General features: G+C 38.5%; 1 protein-coding gene across 2 annotated transcripts; it reads right to left on the bottom strand.

The window, feature by feature from the left end:
• Nucleotides 1-196: 196 nt before the first annotated feature.
• Nucleotides 197-19,480, bottom strand: LOC107749449 (PR domain zinc finger protein 2-like). 2 transcript variants are annotated; one of them, XM_016564609.1, is made up of 9 exons: nt 19,400-19,480; nt 16,098-16,154; nt 15,819-15,939; nt 15,322-15,425; nt 14,885-15,037; nt 12,726-12,852; nt 8,935-9,048; nt 1,952-6,543; nt 197-1,841 (listed from the first exon to the last, which is right to left on the bottom strand). In XM_016564609.1, the coding sequence occupies exons 3-9, from the start codon at nt 15,931-15,933 to the stop codon at nt 1,815-1,817; spliced, it is 5,232 nt and encodes a 1,743-aa protein (XP_016420095.1). In that variant the 5' UTR covers nt 15,934-15,939; nt 16,098-16,154; nt 19,400-19,480; the 3' UTR covers nt 197-1,814. The 2 variants fall into 2 exon arrangements, with proteins under 2 accessions (XP_016420095.1, XP_016420096.1); XM_016564610.1 differs by lacking the exons at nt 16,098-16,154; nt 19,400-19,480 and having other exon boundaries at nt 15,819-16,058.
• Nucleotides 19,481-21,124: the final 1,644 nt, after the last annotated feature.

The following is a 21,124-nucleotide window of genomic DNA, read 5'->3' as shown; positions in this document are numbered from 1 at the left end:
TGCAAAAGCCTCAATTAGTCACGAAGCAATGCAGACAATAGATAGTGATGCATAGGATCAAACCCAAGTATTGACTACAATTCTGACAAACCGAGAGGTACCGTATCTCTGGATACTTTCTGAAGTATTACCTAATGTCAAACTAAAAGCTAAAATCAAATATACACTGAAAAAAAAAAAAAATTTAATATCAATTAGAACAATGCATTTTACATTTGTGAAGGTTATTATTCATAATCACAAAACACGGTCAACATTTCATTCCCAAAAATATATCAATGCAGGACAGCAAAGACACACTGCAAGATGAAAATTCTGCAAAGAAAAAGTAGTATCATTTCAAGTTCCTTGCTTAAAAAAAAACATTTCAAGCATTCAGATCTTGTTCAGATCCCAGTCCTCATTGTCCAGGTGGTAAAGTGGAAATGACACGGCAGAGACAGGCTTAGGAGTGAGAGGGATTTACGCTGTCCAAAGGCAGAAAACGCATCAGTTCAAAGCTTGCCAGGAGGTAGACCACTAAGGATTCTAAGTCCAGTTGATGTTCTATTAAAGAAGAGTCCTTATCCATTTTATAAAAATGAGAAACGATAAAAACGTTTGTGTAATGCTTGGTTACCAAAGAAACTGAGTGCTTGTGGTGGCATCATGGCAATAACGGCTAATTATACTAATAATGCGACATTAACTAGGTCTTATTAGACTGGAAGCAAATTTCTGAGGTTGCCGCAGGCTATGACTAACGTGCTTATAGTATACCAGTGAAAATTAATGCGGTTTTCATAGAGTTTTCAAGCAGGTGTTATCACATATTGTAAAACCACCTCAAACTTTGAGATATCCATAAAAGGCAAATTAGCCTAAATAAAGTGCTTTTCTTCAGAAACAAGTAACCTGATTGACCAGATCACTAAATGTAAGCAAACGATTACATAATTTGGGCTGTAATAATGGCACTTACAACAATTAATTCATTTTCATGCAAGTGCAGAACAGAGTTTGTCATTCCCAGTTGTAGTTTTAGTGTAATTTTAATGGCCAGCAGCCCTGCTGTAGATTCTGTAGATTACAAAAGGTACAGAGAAAAGAAAAGAAGAAATAAAATGGCTTACGGTTTTGGCTGGTTTAGGTGAAGGTCGAATGCCTTTTACATCCAGCAAACTTTTTTCTCCTGCTCACTCTGACTGTATCAAACAGCTCGATTTATTTACTATGACAAAATAAACAAAAACATCAACAATAAAGTAAAAACAAAAAAGCCTCTCAGATGAGAGCCTCAGTATGATAAACATTCCCTGTGAAGGATTACATTTACTTAAATATACATATATACTCTTCAAATAATTTTTCTCAGTAAAAGATGAGCAGGTCAAAATGGAGTACAGTCATGAAGAGAGGATGAGTCCAATCATACTGTATACAGAAGCACATGCATTAGGAAACCACTGGATCCAAATACCTTACAGATTAAATGGGGTGAATTAGTCTAAGAAAGAGAAACTGTTGAATGATTGCCTCTTGCAATACCTAAGCAAAACCAATAGGTCAACATTTATAAATCAAGTAATACTATTCTTAATAGAGATTTATTTATTTATCATATTCTTCAATCCGTTTTGGGGGTAGGGGGTTAAAGGCTTATTTATAAAAGTGCACTGAGAAGAAACTTCCAATGGGCCAACGCAAGACATGAGCAGGGAGATAACTCCTGGTCCCCCTGAACATTCAGGCTGTGATCAAGTTAATCCAATTTAGTTGAAAGAAGTTCCCCTTCCAGTCATTGACTAAAGCAATCCTTTGGAGACTGTGGCGTTCTACCTGGCTAGCTTCAAAAGAGACTCCTAAAATAAACACATTAGGGGAAAAAAAACGTTGAAATCAAACACTCGCAACTATTTATGTAACTCTAAACATATATTATGTTAATGCTAACAGTGAAATTCTACATTACCTCAGACTGTCCTGGTTCTTGGTTTGAGAGGTCTTCAGTCTTCACTTCCAAAGGAGCTGAAGCACTAGCCATCTGTATACTGCGTGTCACTGGCCCACCTTTTCTCTCCCGCGACCTTGTTGAAAAACGTTCCTCCTTCTTAGACTGTGTCATTTTCACGACAGCCTCCTTTTTGACAACAACCTCCTTCTTGACAATAACCTCTTTAGATCGTTGCATCTTAGACGGTGGTCGTGTCGTAGAGTCATCAGTAAGTGCAGGAGTTATTGAAGTCAGTGGCTCATTGCTCTTTTTGCCTTTCTTAGTTTGTGGCGCTGTGTTGTCTGCATTCGAGGCTAGCCTCTTTGTACGAACCTGAGGTGCTTTTCCTTTACTTGCTGGTGGAGCTTCACTCTCAACTGGCTCAGAGCTCCGGGCTCTGGTTTTCCCCAAGGGCTTTGCACTTGGTCCAGAACCTGGTTCTTGTTTGACTTCAGGGTCAGTGGCTCGACTTCGGAGACTCCTGTTTTTGTCTTGAGGTGTCAGTGCGCCTTTTTTCAACTTCTTGGCAACAGGTCTTTGTGGACAGCTGCAAGCGATGTGCTTATTGAGGCTGGCTGGGTATGTGAACTCTCGACTACAGTATGGGCATGCGTGGACCTTATGAGTCTCCTCTTCCTTTACACGGGTTGTCGGTTTCTTTAAAGAGGCAGCAGACTTGTTCTTCTGAGATATGGCTTTCTGGACAAGCTGGTTTTTCTTCTTATTTAGGGCTGATAACTTTGCTTTGGAGGTTATATCTTGGTTAAAGTTGAGCCTTTTTGGTTGACCCATTCTGCGGAAAGCATTCTGCCCAGCAGACTCTCCTGTGGTGGTAAGAAGACCATTCGGAGACTGTTTCACAACCTGTTTAAGAGGAATGGGATTCTTCTTAGGGGTGTAGCGTCTCTTATCGCTAGCATTAGCACAAACTAATATGTGTTTATGTAGCTCAGGCATGTTGTCAAAGCTGTTTCCACATTTGGTACACCGGATTGCAGTGCTAAATGTTTGGGGGATGTTGTGTGTGGTGAAATTAGTGGCGGAGGCAACCGAGCCATCAGGTGTTCGGTTGTGGTACGGGAAAGGTGGAGGCTTAAAGCTGGGGTAGTGTTGATTAATGCCAAGCCGTACATCTGGACCTTTCGGTTTACCAGCCTCAGAGGCCATAATCTTTATTGTAGTGTATAGTTCTTCTGTAGGGTCCTCATGGCCATTTTCCTCCTCTTCTACCTTTTTAGTGTCACTGTTGCGCTCCTCCGAAGAATCCTCAGAGGTAGCTCCAGCAATTGAGGAAAGAACAGCGTCTTTCTCCACATTTGCATATGCAGGATCCGTGTAATTCTGAGGTCTGAGCTTCCCGTTTTCAACGGCAGTGTGAGTGCAACTCTGACTTGGATGTAGGTCACTTTGATGTTGCTGGAGATTGCAGAGGAAAGCAAACTCCTTTGAGCAAATGGAGCAAATATAAATTCTTCCTACCCCATGGAGAGAGGAGCGGTGCTCGAGGAGCGCAGTGGCGTTACCAAATAACTGCACGCAAAACTCACACTTAAAAGGCCACTCTGACGCATGCTCTATTATATGGCCACTAAGGTCTTTGATGGAGCGAAATGGCTCTTTGCAGACGTTACACACAAAACTCTTAACAAAAGTCTCCCGCTCTGGTGTCTCAAACTCGTCAGAACTTCTGGGTGGAGTTCCAGGTGAAGCATTACCCCCATTTGCAGTTATATCAACCGCCCCCTCTTTTTTCACTATATCCTCTACAACCAACTTATCAACCACTGAACTTTTCTGCGGAGAATGCAATTCTCTGAGGAAGGTCGGTGAGGAGGACTCCTTTTTAGGAGTTGATTGTACTGTAGAAAGCGAAGACTTTGATTTGTGTCGGCCTTCTGTTTTATCATTGAGGTCTTGAGGGAAAGTTCCTTCACAGGAATGGCTTTGGCTGGTTTCAGAAGCAGTATCCCACTTTCGGTGAGAAGAACCTGCTTGATCGGCATTTCTTAAAAACTGAGGCTTAGAATCATGGGTTGAGCCCTCATTTAGTGTTTCTGACTTTAAAGATGAATCTGCTGTACAATGTCTTTTTGCATCCTGAGGCAGTGGAGAAATCGCAGGGTCTAACTGCTCAGCAGCTTGGTCTGATTCATTAACAATGGAATTGAATGTATCATGGCATGATTCTGTTAAAGCAGATGAATTCGACACTTCCTCTAAACTATCACCTGCCTTGGGGGACATTTTAGGGGACAACACAGGAAAAGGGGCAGGTGAAGAGGCATCTGACATCCGAAGATGAGGTGATGATAAAGGTGGAGGTGATGGGATAGTGGGTAAGACTGGAGGAGGGGGTGTAGATGATGCTATACTAGATGAAGACGGAGAGGATGGATTAATAGTTATAGGGGTCAGAGAAGGAGGAGAGGTTGATTCACAAGAAAGGCGCTCTGATCCTGATCCGGGACTAGAGGGGCCAACACATGTGGCACTCTCAGAAGATGAAAGAACGTCAGGGCTTCCAAGAGTATTGGATCCTTCATCTCCAGGTGAGTTTAGGCCAGCATACTCGTTCATTAAGACTTTCTCTAAAATGCTGGTATTGGGTTTCTTTCTTTTCACATGTGGCATTAGTGTGGCTGAGCTTGTCTTTAATTCATGGTCGACGGGACTTTTACGGTTCATACTTAAGTCAAGCACAGCCTCTCCACAGCCTTTGCTTACACTATTTTCTTTTTTACTGAAGGAATTCGAAAGGTCAAGCGGCTGCTGATTGCAAGAATTCCCCCCACTTCTTGAAGGAGACCAGTCTTTTCCTGTAAGGCTTACAGCATCCCCATGATCTTTGCTGGACAAACTCCAGGAATGTGTCATGCAATGGCTTTCAATCTTTGGCACCTTCAGAGAGCATGAAACCCCAGTTGCAGAGCTTATGCTGTCATTTATTTGTGGCGGGCTACTCTGTGAAGTTGTGGGAGGGGAGGCAGTTCTTCTTTTAAACTTTCCTTGGACAGCAGGCAGTGAAGTTACGGAAAGCGGGGTGGTCAATCTATGGCTATCTGTAATTAGACCTATGGCTGGTTTCTGACCATCCGGGGCCTGTAGTAATTGTTTGAGTTTTGGAGAAAGATAAACTGTTTTCTCCTTCTGAACAGCTAACGTTTCAGTTGACTGGGAGAAAATGTTTCCTACCAACAAAGAGGACTGAGAGGAAGGGGAGGACAGGGAGGAAGAGGAGGACGCCGTTTCTGTTTCCATTTTCACAGCAGGCAGCAGTGGTGGTGTAGCAGTTCGTCTTTTAGAAGCTGTCTGAGCTACGCATGAAACTTCTTTCACTGGACAAGTCTGTGTTTCAACTTTAAGAGCACGAGTAACTTGTTTGGGACTTAAAATGAGAGCATCAAGGCCAAACAACGCTGCAGTGCTTGAATCAACCTCAATGAACTCACAGTTGCTCACTGTGCTTGTAGATGGGATCTTTCCATCAATGTAATGGCTGAGATTTTCAGAAATGTTGTTAGAGATATCAACCATACACTCCTCTCTCTCTCCTTCATCCTCAGTCTCCACACTGGGCACATAAATTGGTGGTGGACTGGCACTTGGTGACTCTTCCTGGAGCGAAAAAGGCTGCCCTTGTTCATGCTGCTGCTGATGGGAGGAGCCATCTTGCAGGAGCATACCTTTCCGTCGAACACCTTTTGGCATTAGATGCCGCTCATGGATTCTGCGCTGGTGCCTGCGCATGTTGGTGTGTGTGCCGAAAGCCTTGTTACAGTACTTGCAAGGATGAAGCTCTTTTGACTCCCCATTCTCATTCAATATAAAAGGTCGGTCAGATTCAGCACCAGGCTCTTTTTTCAAACTGTCAGAGGTTTGCTGAGGTGGACCGTTCTGTGTGTTCATAATGACTGAATGGCTTGGAGAGGATGCACTGCCAGAGGTAGCAGAATCATTGGGTGCTGTGGGACTGTGGAGGAACGTTGTTCCGCTAAGTGATCCGGGCCTATTTAAAGTTCTACTCCCATTCTCATGTCTACGTTCATGTCTGCGCCTGCCTACCTGAGACCCAAAGGGCTTGGCACAGTACCGGCATTTAAAAGTATGAGTTTGATGGTTTGAAGTAGTGTGAATGTGAGTGTGGCGTTCCAGGCCTTGTTTGGTGGAGAAATGTCGCTCGCAATGCTGACAGGGGTACGTTCCTCCTTGGGGGTCATCCTCAAAATCCCCCTCTGCCTCCAACTCAGGATTCGCTAAAGATATACACTCTGTATCACACAGCGGACTCTCAGAGCTTTCTTCTGCAGGGCTGCCTGAGCGTAAATGCAGGAGAGACTTTTCATTCCCATCAACTGATTCTGCCTTAGAGGGATGCTGTGGGCTCTGATTTAACTGTGGCTGCTGAAGTTGTCCATCATCCTCTGCATTTTCCTCATCCAATCCTTCCCTCTGGTTCATGTCTGTTGTATGAGACTGGACAGGGTTTTCATTTTCCGTAGAAGACGACTGGGAAGCTGCATTCTCCTGTTGCAACTCTGAAGGTGAAGGGGGTCTTTCCTCACCATTAATCCCTGAATTACAAGAAAAATATATATTTAAAAACTAAAAATCACTAGTGAAGTTGAAAATCATTCATCTAAAGGCATAATTCTGTTACACTAACACTACAACTAGGGCTGGAACTAATCCATAAAACTGGTAGAGAAATAATTCTAAACTAATTTCATTTTTGTTTAGTCAGATTTGTGTGCTGTGCATAAAAACCTCCACAAATGATGTCTTTACAGAACTGAAAAATGCATTTCGATAGACAAAACAAATCTAAAAAATAATTGAGATCATAGTGCAGGAAAAGTGCATACCATAAGCCGTTTCAAACTTGAGAATGGTTTATATTAAGTGTTTCAAACAAATCCATAAGCATACAGGTTAACGTGGTTTTCCATTTCAGGTGCTTGAACAGATATGCGCGTTTGTTTTATTTAGCACATAACTTTCATTTTATGGTTATATCCTCATCTATAAATTGTAGACATTTAGCAACACAAGTCAATTTGCACATTGTTTGAAGAATAACCTTGGGCAGGATGTAGAATAACATGTGTTTTTTTTTCATTCAAACACAGAATAATAAATTACATTTGGCTTTTTAAAAAACAATTAAATCAAAGAAATAAGTGACATGTACTGATTATCAAAATAATTGATGGTTGCAGTCCTACTGTTAACTAGGTTTGGGTACCGAAACCCGGTGCCATACCTATGTAACCGGTATGTACTAGAACAGAATCAGAACGCAGATTTCGGTGCCACTTAAGTGCCACTTAAATGCTTGAGCGATCGATTGAAATATTTGTTCTCTGGTTCTCCGATACGGACGTAAGGATCACCGGCACCGCACATGAAAAATTATTTCCCGACTGAGAAAATTCACGAACGTTTTTACTCCACAACTGCTTCCTTTTGTGATCTGATGTGGCTTCTTGTCACAGTATGAATTAAACAGACATTAGCAGGGCTCTACAGTGCGACCATTTCAGTCGCATTTGCCATACGCATTTGCCATACTTTTAATAAAGATAGAAAAATGCCATTACAAAGGTAAAAACAAAATTCTACTGTAAATCACTTTAAGGAGTCAAATATCACCTCGTAATGGGAAGGCTATTTTTTTATCAAATTTTGGTGCTCCTAAATTTTTGACTGTGCTACAAAATTTTTTAAGTTAGGAGCACAAGCGCTCCTAAAAAGAAAAATAAGCGTAGAGCCCTGATTAAGGCCTAATCCTATTTCTACCCCTTAGCTCTTCCCCTTTCCCCTACCCCTCCATTTCGCGTGTTCACGTGAAGGGGTAGGGGTGTCTCGATTCTCTTTTGGTTGGAGGGATAGGGGTAGGGGAAAGGCCAGATAGCCCTTCAAACTAAGATTTTTCGGGACCACACTTCAAACAAAGGGGTATGAATTACCCAAGCGAACAAAGACACATAAATGAAAGCATTATTGGCATTAATAAAGATTTTAATGAAAAGTAATAATTTGTTTTATGTTACATTCAATCGTGTGTTCATATTTACGGTCATGTTATTCAAAGAAATGTTTGCAAAAATCGCTAAAGTTTGCTAACGTCATATCATTACTGACTGCACGATAGTACCACAACATATTTTCATGTCTGATCTGGGCGATAACCACCATAGACATTGAGGGGGGCTAGCCCCCCCCAATAATTAGAAATCGCTAAACCTTTTCTCAAATATTGCCAATTCGAGAAAGAAAGAGAGAAAGTTGCGTGTATGCGCGTCTGTGCGTCTCTCTTTACAATGAGTTTACTTCAAAACTTTACTTTACAGTGAGTTTACTTCAAAAACAGCGATTATATCCCCTCGTTGCTGGAAAATATAATGTAGCGAGTATTTAAACTGTTATTTAAAAAAGTCGCGGGGCAGCGTTGACAAGTTTCTTTGCTCCTGGATGTGTGAGCTGCGCAATCTCCGATATAGGTGTGTGTGTGTGTGTCAGTAAGCAGCGCATTAATAATGAACGGTAAAGCTCTAATGCACACCAGCACACCAGCATAGGTGTGTGTATTGTAGAAGGTAGATGACGTATGATGACGTGTAACAGTGTAGTAGTGGTGTCCCAATTCTTAGGGGAATATTTTCACCCCTACCCTTTGACACTCTGTTAGGGGTAGGCGTAGGGGTATAAAATAGAATTGGGATTGGGCCTAAATGTGTATATATCGCTCAATGGCCAATCCATCCTATTTTGGGTACATTTTTTTAAAGTATCGGTTCAGGCACCGGTACCATTTTAAAAGTATCGATTTGGCACCGGTATCGTAGAAAACCCAAACGATACCCAACCCTACTGTTAACCATAACAAAAATATTATGACTGAGCAAAACATACTTGTGAATGGCACAAATCCCTGCCAGGGGCTGATGAAGAGCATAACCTACCTTCCTCTGAGTCCCACATCTCTGCGATTGAGGGTTCAGCGGCACTCGATTTCTTCGGTTCACAGAATCCACCCAAATCAGCCTGCCTGACTTTTTCCGACAGCTTCTTCCTTGCTTTAGGGAGAAACAGATCTATTTTTATCGTGATTTATCGTGAAACCGGTAATCGTTCCATCCCTAATTTTTAGAATTTAAAAAATAGATAACTTTCAAAACTTACTAAAGCAATTAGGTTTAGGTTTCTTATCTTGGCTGTCAAAACCTACAATAATTGAATCCAATGACATTTCATAGAAGTATATAAATATTTCATACAAAATAAACTGAAATTTCATAAAAATGTTATAAATATAAACTTAAAACTGTAAAGCACAAAGTTTTGGAAGAACATCTGGTACATTAACTAGAATAAAGAGCTCCACCTGCAAGATCCAAAACAAAACAAGTATGCCACAGCCTTCTTTTCTAAACAAGCAGCTCACCACAAAACCAGACTGACTACTCAGTAACTGCAGCACTGTGCATGACACAGGCAAAGAAATGCTTGTTTTCACACATTTAATGTCCATAATAAAATCTACACCACCATTATTACATAACTGTAGGGAGCATTAATTGTTACTGAACAGCAGTTGACTATAGTAGATTAATGGCGCTTTTTCACTGCATGGTACGGCTCGGTACGGTTCACTTTTTGGGGATTTTCCACTGGGTACAGTACCTGGTACTTTTTTTAGTACCACCTCGGTTGTGGTTCCAAGTGAACTGTACCTTTACCAAAACGTGACGTGTAAACTCTGCTGATCACGGATTGGCCGGAGAGAATCGTCACTACCTGCATCACTGAACTTGCGACACAAACACAAAAGAACCGCTAGATTTAAATCAGCACAGCCAGCGAAGGATCGAACGCAACTGTTTTGAACGAACGCACGTTTTTTTAACAACCAAAAAGTTTTGTTGTCTGTTGAGGAAGTACAGACGTTCCTCTCGTTGATAGCAGAGGAGCGGATCCAGCGAGAGCATGAAGGGGCGACGTGGAATGAAAAAGTTTTTTTCAGGAGTCGCGGCAATAGAGGCGGCGCAACTATAACAACATGAGAATAATCCCGTCCACTCTAAAGCGGTACTAAACTGCAGTGGAAACGCAAACCGAGCCGAGCCGTGTCGTACCGTACTGAGCCGTGCCGAGTGAAAAAGCGCCATAAGTTTAAGGGATAGTTCACCCAAAAAGAAAATTGTCATCATCTACTCACTCACAAGTCATTCCAAACCTGAATGACTGACTTCTATGGAACACAAAAGATGATGTTCTGAAGAACATAAGACTTTCATTACATGAAGGGGGGAAAACACATTGAGATATCCTTAAAAGTATATCCTTTTGATCTTCACAGAAGATAGAAAGTCATACAGGTTTGGAGTGATTTGAGGGTAAGAAAATGACAACAGGCATGTTGTCAAATTACATATGCTTTTATACACATTTACACAGAGGTTCACAGAAATTGTCTCAGCCAAGAAAAGAAACCAGCTATCAGCTGCTGTCCTTGTGACAAGGTCACCTGGGAGCATCTTATACAAAACCCAATTCATAAAACAGACACATTCTACTAACTTGGTCATCTGACCATACTTGTCAAACAGTCCTACAAATCCATTTCCTACTCTGTCCTCAAATGCTAATCTGTTACATTATCTACACAACCGTGAATGTTTTCAAACAAAATTCACTACATATTTCAATGCACAGAACATGCAAGGCTCGAAATTGCGACCATTTTGGTCGCATATGCTCCCGAAATTTAATCTGTGCGACCTCAAAATATATTTGGGAGCATTTGTGCGAGTGCATATAACTGTTGTCGTGCGACCGGTTTTAATTTCTCTAAAAACGTTCAGAGTATGTGCCTTCTGAGTGTTGATACGGTGACCTGTCTGCCGTTCTATGAAACGTTAGGCTACATAACCAATTAAACTTCATCTTTACATTCTTAACTTTAATGCAGATTTTAGATTGGTTAATATTAGCTGTCAATCACCCAGTCACTGCTTTCCGCTGTCAGGTGACGGAGCTAACTACCGCGGGGAATAAAAAAGGCTGAAGAAGAGAGAAAATAAAAAAATCTTACCATAATCGCGAGCTTCATCTTTCAAAATAAATGTAAAGACAGAGCCCGATTCCGAAAGGGGAACAGAGTCGCGTGAAAGACGCAGTGATGAAGCTGGTATGTGTCTGCAGTACACAAGCCACGGTTAAGACAGCTGACTCTGTGATGTGACCCTGTCTGTCTGTCTGTCTGTCTCTCTCTCTCTCTCTCTCTCTCGCTCACACACACGCGCGCGTCAGCCCTTTCTTTTTCTCGAGGTAGTTAGCGGAAAGCAGTGACTGAGAGATTGACAGCTAATATTAACCAATACAAAATCTGCATTAAAGTTAAGAATGTAAGGATAAAATCTGTTAATATATAATTTGTAGTTGTGGTGCTCCTAAATTTTTGGTGAGTGCTCCTAAATTTTTGCTGGTGCTCCTAACTTTTTGAAGTTGGGAGCACCAGTGCTACCAAGTAAAAAAGTTAATTTCGAGCCCTGACATGGCAAAGTCTTTAATGCACATGCAGACTTTTACAATGCCATTTTACTCTGCTTTTCGCAACATAAAGGATTTATTTACATATATAGTAAGAATGTCAACATGTTAATGACATTCAAAAGTTTGGCTAATTTGTTATATTAAGGATTTTTTTAAAAACTTTTTATACTTAATATTTTTTTGTTGTATAAAAGTATAAAATGTTTATATGTTTTTATAAACATTTTATACTTAATATCTCAATCCCTCACGATTTTTAGACGGTGTGACAGCAAAAGTTTGAATGTCATTAACATGCAAATATTTCGAGTACTACTTTTTCTTATATATATCTAAAAGTAAAATTGGACTTAAGCTAACTTAAACTTCGTGCATTTAGCTGCACTGTCATTGAACAGATGAAAGTCAAATGCCTATTTACTCAATGAAAGGACCAGTAAATGATCTTCTCAACAGCAAGTTTAAATCGTCCTTTTCAGTCATTCTTACATCAGTCTATAAAGTACATCCAGACCAGATACAACCACTTAAACTCAAAAATATATTTGTTCAATATTTTATAGTAAAGTTAATTCCCCAAAACGTTTATTAAATTATGTACAAGTTTATAAGTGTCAAATAAACGTAATGCAGTGATGTGCGACTCTCATGTCTAGCGGTTTTAGAGGTTAAACTCTGTGTGTTTATTTTATGGCTCATTTAGTAAAATGCTTTGCAAGGAGGGTCTGGAAGGTCATCTCTGTTAGTCATGGGTTGCGTTTCTAAACCTAGCGAGCTGTCTATCTAGATGGCATGCTCGGGCATCACAGGCGCGTTCGAACGTTTTAAATCGAACACTCGAACGTGTCCGTGATGCTCAAAATGCTCTCTAGGTGAGAAGTTCACTAGATTTGGAGACACTGGAATAAGGTCCGAGTCTTCAAGGCGGCTAACCGACCCGTTCATCAACATCTGGCTCAGTCGCGGGCTGATTTTCTTTTTAACAAAGTTGATTACAACAGAACGTCGTGCATAATTCCTGTTTCTGAATCATCTTCGTATGAAATGGGCGAATAGCCAGGTGGCTAACATGCTAGTTCCAGCTAGCGACTACAAACGCATCCAAACATATAATAGACGTGTTTTCGGACACCAGTTAGATATATCTATAGAAAAAAACACCAGGTATGAGCAATAAGAGGCTGTGTTTTCATTTTACCTCGCTTTGCTCTAGGTGAACTCTTCTTGCTCAGGTTGCTAGTCCTTTCTTCCTCTAATGCAGCTGCTATCTCAGGATTGTCTTCCCCATTGTACCACACGACAAGTTCTTCGTCCGGTCCGATTGGCTGATGGGGAGTACACGGACCAATCAGAGTCGAGCTTTTTGGCATGCCATAGAATGAAATACTATCTAGGCCTTGACGCTCTGTCAGGCATTTAGGAACAGACCCCCATAACAAACTAGGATACAGTATCAGACAGCTCCTGAATGGGAATTTGATAACATTTAAGTTACGTTAAAGATGCTTTGTTCATCTATCAACTACCACATACCTAGAAAAAGTGTCAAAATGTTTAATTTGTACTGGTAAATTCAGAAACTATTTCACAAAAGTTTAATATGCATACATTTAAGCAATATTTACAATCATTCTATATAAGTCCCATACATATTACTACTTTTCAAAGTTACATGAAATTAAAATCAGAGTTTTGTTGTATTTAGTCCATTATCTTTGAGTGCATTTATATACTAGTACAGGGGTTTTCAAACTGGGACCCTGAGGGGGCTGCAATTTTTTTTAAAACAAAATCACAATACAATCATGAGATTTATTCTATTAACCGCCCCTTTTAAACAGTAAGAAATACATTTATATAAGGTTATAATTTATATAGGTTTATATAAGCATACATAAAATTGTAGGCTATAAGTGCATTTTTCCTTCTTTGCAATGTACATACTTTCAAGAACAGTTTTTACTTGTTGCCTCTTGCTTGCTCAGTGGTGGTTCAATAGCAACATTCTCATTCATATTTAACAACACTTAACTGTAAAAAGCACAAAATAGGGAAATGCAACTGAATATAGTTCTTAGGGCTGCACGATTATGACAAAAATCATAATTGTCGATTATTCCCTTGAAATTGTAATTGTGATTATTAATTACGATTATTACAATTTACACTGAATGATGTTCATACCATTGTTTGATGCAATTGCATGCTGTATTTTTATATGAAAATAAACAAGCTGAAAACACTAACTGAAAAACCTTTAGTGCTTTTCTATAGTATTAAGCCTCAAATGTCAAATATACATCGGATTGGTTTCTTCTTTAAATTATAAAAAAAACTGAAATACAAATATGAATGGTGTTATAATGTTATACTAAAACAATGAAAAAACCCTTAAGATAACCTGTAGAAAGAAAAAAACATATCTTAAGCACACAGAATAACATAAGTGGACTTTGAACGATTAATTGCCGCTTTGAACTATTACGTAATTGTGGCATCCATAAGTGTAATTGCGATTAGAAATTAGATTAATTGTGCAGCCCTAGTAGTTCTCTTTCCGCTATACATCTAATATTAATAGTGGTAGAAAAAAACAAAAGTTGATACTAGCTAACTTTAAAAAATGCCTTTGCTTTAATACACTGAGCTAATTATTTAAAGCTAATTATTTAAAAATTTCATGTTTTTTATGCTTTTAAAATAAGTATCTTAATCTCCCCAAGGCACAGTTATTTGATTTGATTAAAAAGTACAGTAAAACATTAATATTGTGAAATATAATTCGAATTTAAAATAACTGTTTTCTATTTTAATATATTTTAAAATGTAAAGTATTCCTGTGATACAAAGCTGAATTCTCATCAGCCATTACTCCAGTCTTCAGCGTCCCATGATCCTTCAGAAATCATTCTAATATGCTGATTTATTAATATGACTATGCTCAAGAACTATTTCTTATTATTATTATCAATAAGAAAACAGTTTTGATGGATTTTTTGATGAATAGAAAGTTCAAAGGTTCCCAGAAATCTTTTGCGATAATGTAAAGTTGTTACTGTCACATTTTTTGTCAATTTAATGCCTCTATGCTGAATAAAGGTATTGATTTCTTTAAAAAAAAAAAAAAAAAAGTCTTACTGAACCCAAACTTTTGAGCAGTAGTACAGCTGATTAGTATTTTAGGAAAAGTGTACCCTGCGAGGGAATCATATTTTGGGGGTCCACCACATATAAAAGTTTGAAAACCCCTTTACTAGCATACCACTCCGCCGTATGTATCTCCTCCAGGCTCTTTGCAGCCATAACCTAACATGGTCAAACTCAAACCAATTCATCACATCTTAAAGGTTAACCTACCCTTAACACTTTGTAGTAAATAGCTCTGTTGATCTCCAGTGGAAAGAGGTTTTGCTCTTGAGAAGAGCGTGCCCAGTTCACATACCGCAACCAGTTTCCTTTCATTGGATCCGTGGCGTCTACACACATCCACCCCGAGGCTGGAAAATATACCTAATGATAATGAAACAAAATGCATTTAATTAAGGACCACTGCTAAAGCATACACTACCATTCAGAAGTTTGGGGTTGTTGTTTTTACGGTATTTTTGAATACCGCAAATAAAAGCAGACTTGGTGAGCATGAGAGTCTTTTTCATAAACATTCAAATCTTACAAGATCCCAAATTCTTGAACGGTAGTGTATATTGGTCCAAACAAGCTTTGTGTTCATCAGTGTATTCAGACTTCTAGTCAGGCAGAACTAGAGTTTCCTGTGTGTGGTGTCTAATACGTACCTCCCACATGTAAACATTGCTCGTCACTTGAGATCTCTTCTTTCGTTCTCCCACAAATGGTCCAAACCTTTTGCCTTTAGGTATTAATCTAGATGTCCAGACACCTATAGAAAGACATGGACAGCATGAGAAATCTTATGTAAGCAAACATTGGAAACACAAACTTTATTGTCTTCTCTATACATTCTTTTTTTTTTTTGGACTGGTTTTTGAGCTTGAATCCTCAATCAGAATGAGCCACTTTAAGATCTCCAGAGACACTCTCAGAGAGCCATTTTTGAAGCATATTCGATATTAATCATTTATCTGTGTATTTCTAGGGCACCGCCACAGCGTGCTGCGCATTCTCTATTTCAAACATCAAACAAAATAAGATTTGGAACATTTCATAGGCTTTCATCAAGCATAAAATACTAATGAATATTAATGCTAATAATGAACACACAACTTCTCGTTAACAGAGTCATTTATAAGTACTCAGCCATGCTGTTGCTCACCAATGCGATTGGGGTTGACAGCTGATGGTCCCAGCTTCATGCTGTTTGGCAGCCCCTTCCACACATGGGCTGGGATGTCATCCAAGGTTTCATATGTTCCTTGAGGCAAAGCCATTACAGGCTCAAAAGGGGGGGGGGGCTTTACAGTTTACAATGTGTTCCATAACTCTATATGTAAGCAGCGCTCATGGTACTTGCTTTTAGAGCAAAAGTATGAACCTTTCTGGGAAAAAAGCATTTAGCCTAAATGGTATTAAAAAATTAATTGTTTCACCATACCTGCACCAAGGATTTAACACTCAACTGAACTTTGAGCCCTTTCTTATTTCATGGATTCTGTAAAACAGAAAATAGGAGCAGTTATTTTCACCACGTAGAACAAAATAATCCTCTATGTTTATGATGCAGGATGGGACTTGCTCTCAAGCAATCCCTAAGGCTGAAAGCATGAAAAGACCATTTCAAGGTATGCTTAAAACCGCAAATACTCCTTCAGTAAACTCAAAGTCTCTGATATTTGCTTTTCTTTTATTTGCACTATTGTTTGAAAGTTTGGCATCAGTGTGATTTTTTTTTGTTTTGTTTTTTGAAAGAAACAATTCAGCAATGATGCATTAATTCTTTAGAAGTGAGAGTAAAATCTTTTAAATAGTTACAAAATATTTATATTTCAAATAAATGGTGTTCAACTTTCTATTCATCAAAGAATACTGAAAAAGAGGAATCATGGTTTACACAGAAAATACTGAACAGTTTTTAACATTGATAATAAGAAAGCATGTTTCTTAAGCACCAAATCAGCATTAGAATGATTTAATATCTGCTGAAAATTCAGCCATCACAGATATAAATCACATTTTAAAATATATTAAAAATAGTTCTTTTAAATTGCAATACTATTTGACAATATTACTGTTTTAACAGTTTTTTTTAGCAAACAGCTGCAGCCTTAGCAAGCATAAGAAATTGTAAATAACATTAAAATAACAAAAAAAAATCTTAACCCAAAAACCCCCAAACTTTTCAATGGCAGTGTTTTTAATTACAACATAATTCATTCAGTAAATTCGTCAACAAATGATCAAGTTGCTTTTCTAGCATCTTAACTTCTGAGAGGTTTTAGTAAGTGAAAAGGAGCCACCTTCAAGGTGTTTTTCAAACCAAATTGTGTTCTAACAGGTGTGGTTAGACTATAAACAGTATCTATTACCGGAGGCCTCACCGACATTACACGTGTAATTAACCCAGCCTCACATAATATCCAACCAACCACCTGAGAAATAGCCCTCAAAAAACATATTATTTAGTCAGGCATACAGGTGAAAATCCCACAGTTTTAGACAAATGATGATGCGTTTTGTTGTGGGTCTGCAGAGAATTCTTCTCATAGCATAAGAATAGAGCAATAACCAGAGCTGACAGGACGGTAAGTAGAACATTGTCATCAGGTTTGGATGACAGCTACAGAGAATAAGGGGAAATTGAGAAAACAGCATGACACACAAGGGGCCTCTCTGATGTGACACTGTTACATAAGCGTGGAGATCGGAGACAGATTCTCGGCTTCCGCTGGAGCATGCAAACCCAACACAACAGAAAGTGTGTTAAAACATGCTTTTGGAATCAAATTCAAATATCAAATTCAAACTGTTTTTGTCAGGATGGATGCTTGCAGAAATAATTCATGGCATCATTACACTCAAATCTCAGTAGTGAATAAAAATAGATGTGATTTCTAATTGGCAGAAGCCTACGTGTGGTCATACAGCCACAAAAAGATCCTTTCTCTCAGTCAGTAATAGTATTTGCGCTCAAGTGCAGTGTAGTCATTAAGGATTAATTATTTTATCTTGTCAGTAAAAAATTATTAGTCTGCAGCAGTGACCTCCTCTGAAGTCATAGTCTCATAAATGTGTGGAATAACTTTATAATGAAAAACTTAATATAACTTTTGGCACCAGCATTTTATTTAATCAATTTAACTCTACTCAGTAATTTTAATCTAACATTAAGATGGCTCTTTTTTGTCCCAGTATTTCCTAATCTAAATAAACCTGGCTTTGTATATTATGAATATTGTTGGCTCCTTGACAACTTAAGTTGCTTTAGTTCCACTTTTGCAACTCATTTTGCATAAAAGCATCTGCTAAATGCATAAATGCCAAACATAAACGTTTAAACTCTATGACACCCATTGGCCTGCATGCATGAGGTTTGCTTCCTAACTAATGCAAAGGCAAGCTGTTTGTTTTGTTCCTTCTCATCTATGCTCAAGCTACACACACACACACACTTAATGTGTTTTATTACGCAAGTCTATATGAATTTAATCTCAATTTTTTTATGTTGTTACTTAAGCTTCATAAAGCACACTGAGCACTGAAAGCACTATATAATTTATATGTTTGCTGTTACTCTTAAATAATTTTTATGTAAACAAAAGACAGATAATGCTGCGCTAAACAATACAATTGCACACACACACACAAACAATACAAATTAAACAAAACAAAATGGAGAGATACCATCATAATGGCTTAAAAATGTATTATTCTTAACATATTCCAACATGGCAGCGTCCATGAGAGTGCGACCCACTCTATGCAAAAAAACATACAAAACTGATAGGATTTCAGTCTTTGTCTCATGTGAATGTATCATTTAAAAAAAATACATTTCTCAAGTGTTTTTAATTTCCTTACGTTTACTTTTTTATTTAGTAAACAATTGCTGAGTGCACCTTTAAGTTCACCTCAGTAGTTACCAATAATTTCATCTGTACACCCTCCACTATCCTACTGTGTTTATTATATTTTAACACGTTTTCTTAAAACTATAAGTAAGAATACGAAAAGGATTGTTTGCGAGGCAGGAGCATGAATAAGATTCAGAGATGAATGAGAAGTATTTCATTGTGTCATCTTTGTTAATAACAGACGGTGACTGTGGGACAAAGAAAGAAGGCGTTTCAGCAGCCACAGCCGAAGATGCTTCAACTAACAGCGAAAAAGTTTCCAACTTCTTAAAAGAAACAACAGCAAAAACTTACGGTACGATATTTGGAGGTGGATTTTTATGCACCGACACACAATACTTATATGCTCCCAGCATAATTATAATAAACATTAATAAAAATAAATCGCAAAACAAGTACGGGTTGTATGCAAAATAGATGTAAAATGTATCCTTGTGCTTCAAATATTGTCATGGAAACCAGATGCTGTTAATTCGTGAATTAACCCAGCTTGTGCAAAGCTGCTCAGGTTGTATATCCCGACTTTCAGGCAAACAAACACACATCGCGCTTAAAACACACTTCTCATAGTCACATTTTCGCTCTAGGAATCTTCTATGAGAGAAAAAGTTCTCCAAAATGTTTCACCAGAGCCCTCGAGTTGCTTTGTAGACTGGCAGGACAAACAGGTTTTATTGTTATCATCAATCCGAGCACTCATAAGTGCACAAACCCGATGCAACTCACTCCGAGCAAGGTGTCCTCCTGCTTTCCAAGCCATTCAGTGCAGCGTTGCAAAGGCTTGATTGAAATAAAAATGTGAGCATGGTGTTCTTTGAACACTTACCTGTTGTGTTCACCGGCACAGTGTAGTTTTTGGTCTACCTGCTTTCCAATGTGCTGAAAATGGCGGATGGAGACTAGAGTTTATAGAGCTTCCCCAGTGTAACTGCTCGGTTGGGTCGCAGATTTGGGAGAGGCACACGACCATCACGATGGGCCATTGGTGAAAGTAAAGCTGGCGAAACCTGGACCATCACAAATCAGCTCATTCAAAGGGACATATAATGCCAAAATGTGCCTTTATTAGCTTGGTTTACCTAATGTGTTCAGTTGTACACTTTGCATAGAGGAGACTGGAGCTGATTGACATTTTTTTTCTCCAGTGAATATTTCTGAGGATGAGTTTATTTTTGTCCGTTTCTAAGTCTTAGCTCAAGAAAAGAAAAAAAAAAAGCTATTTAATGTTTTCACATTTATTGCCCAGGAAAAAAATTACTTGCTGAGTTTTCTGAGACAACAAAAATGCCCCACTAGTTATGGTCAACAAATATTGTAATAAAAATTGGCCCAGTATTTATGAAAAATGTCTGAGAGCACTGTTAATTTCAGTTTTTAAAATATTTTTAAATAGAGTTTGTGGTTTTATTGTGTTCGCTTTTTATTCAACGATTACAGCAAAATGGTATTTAATTTTTAATTTGGAGGATCTTAAATTAAAAAAACAAAAAAACAAAAAAATCACAAACGTACTCTACTTCATCAGGATATTTGGACTAATTTAAAGATTTCAGATTTTTGACTCGAAACCTTACAAGACCTTGTGACAGCATTCCCAAAATTATAGGCAAAATGTAGGCTAGTTAATATAATATATAGTCTTATTGAAGAGAAATGTCAACAAAGATGAACCTGGTATATAGCAAATTTGAGAGATGATCAGATCATAAACATAATCCAGATTTTCATATGGTTTAAAATATGCTGTGTAATGACATTCATCAAGACTATTGCTTTTTTATTCGGCCTGTACAGTAGTCTTTTCTTGCATTTTAAAGTAAGAAAATATTCTGTTTAGAATGCAGAAATTGCACTCAATATCAGATTTCATCAACTCTCTCTGGACATATATTAGATATAAGAAAAAGGGTGTTATAAAATAAATGCAACATGACACGTCATATTTGAAGTGGATAATGCCATAAAATGGGATCAAATATACAAGTGTAACATGATAAATAACTTATAAAGTAGGCAAAGAACTAATCTGAAGTGCATTACATTTAACTGTGTCCTCAAAATGCACAGTTTCCCCAGCTGGACTAATCCCAAATAACTGGTCTAAAGGTTTGTAGTAATTTCGGCCACTAGGGGGCACTGCAGATTTCAGTCCTTAGATTGAGTTTGATGCATTTGAATCTATCTCTTTTATCTTTTATCTATTGGGACAGAGAGAAAATTATCTGCTTGCTTTAAATGTTTATTAAATAATAAGAACAGTATTTAAATATTTTAGGATAATTTAACACCCTGACCGATAAATATGCATAGAGCCCTTCCTCCATTCTCAGAGAGAGCCGTCATCACCTGTAAAAAACCCCTTCTGTGTCTGGTCCACATGCTTACAATAGTTCACATCCCAAATAAATCCAGGCCCAGCGTTTCCTCTCATAAGTCTCATGTGTTATGGTGTGGAGAGTGACACATCTGCCTCTCTGAGTGATGCATGTTCCACATATGGACGTAATTTCTCTGCTTGACCCAACAACCATTCATTGTGAACATCCTGCAC

This window comes from Sinocyclocheilus rhinocerous, unplaced genomic scaffold (assembly GCF_001515625.1).
Source record: "Sinocyclocheilus rhinocerous isolate Xijiao unplaced genomic scaffold, SAMN03320098_v1.1 scaffold889, whole genome shotgun sequence".
NCBI classification, from domain to species: domain Eukaryota; kingdom Metazoa; phylum Chordata; class Actinopteri; order Cypriniformes; family Cyprinidae; genus Sinocyclocheilus; species Sinocyclocheilus rhinocerous.
This window is presented reverse-complemented; position numbering and strand designations above follow the sequence as displayed.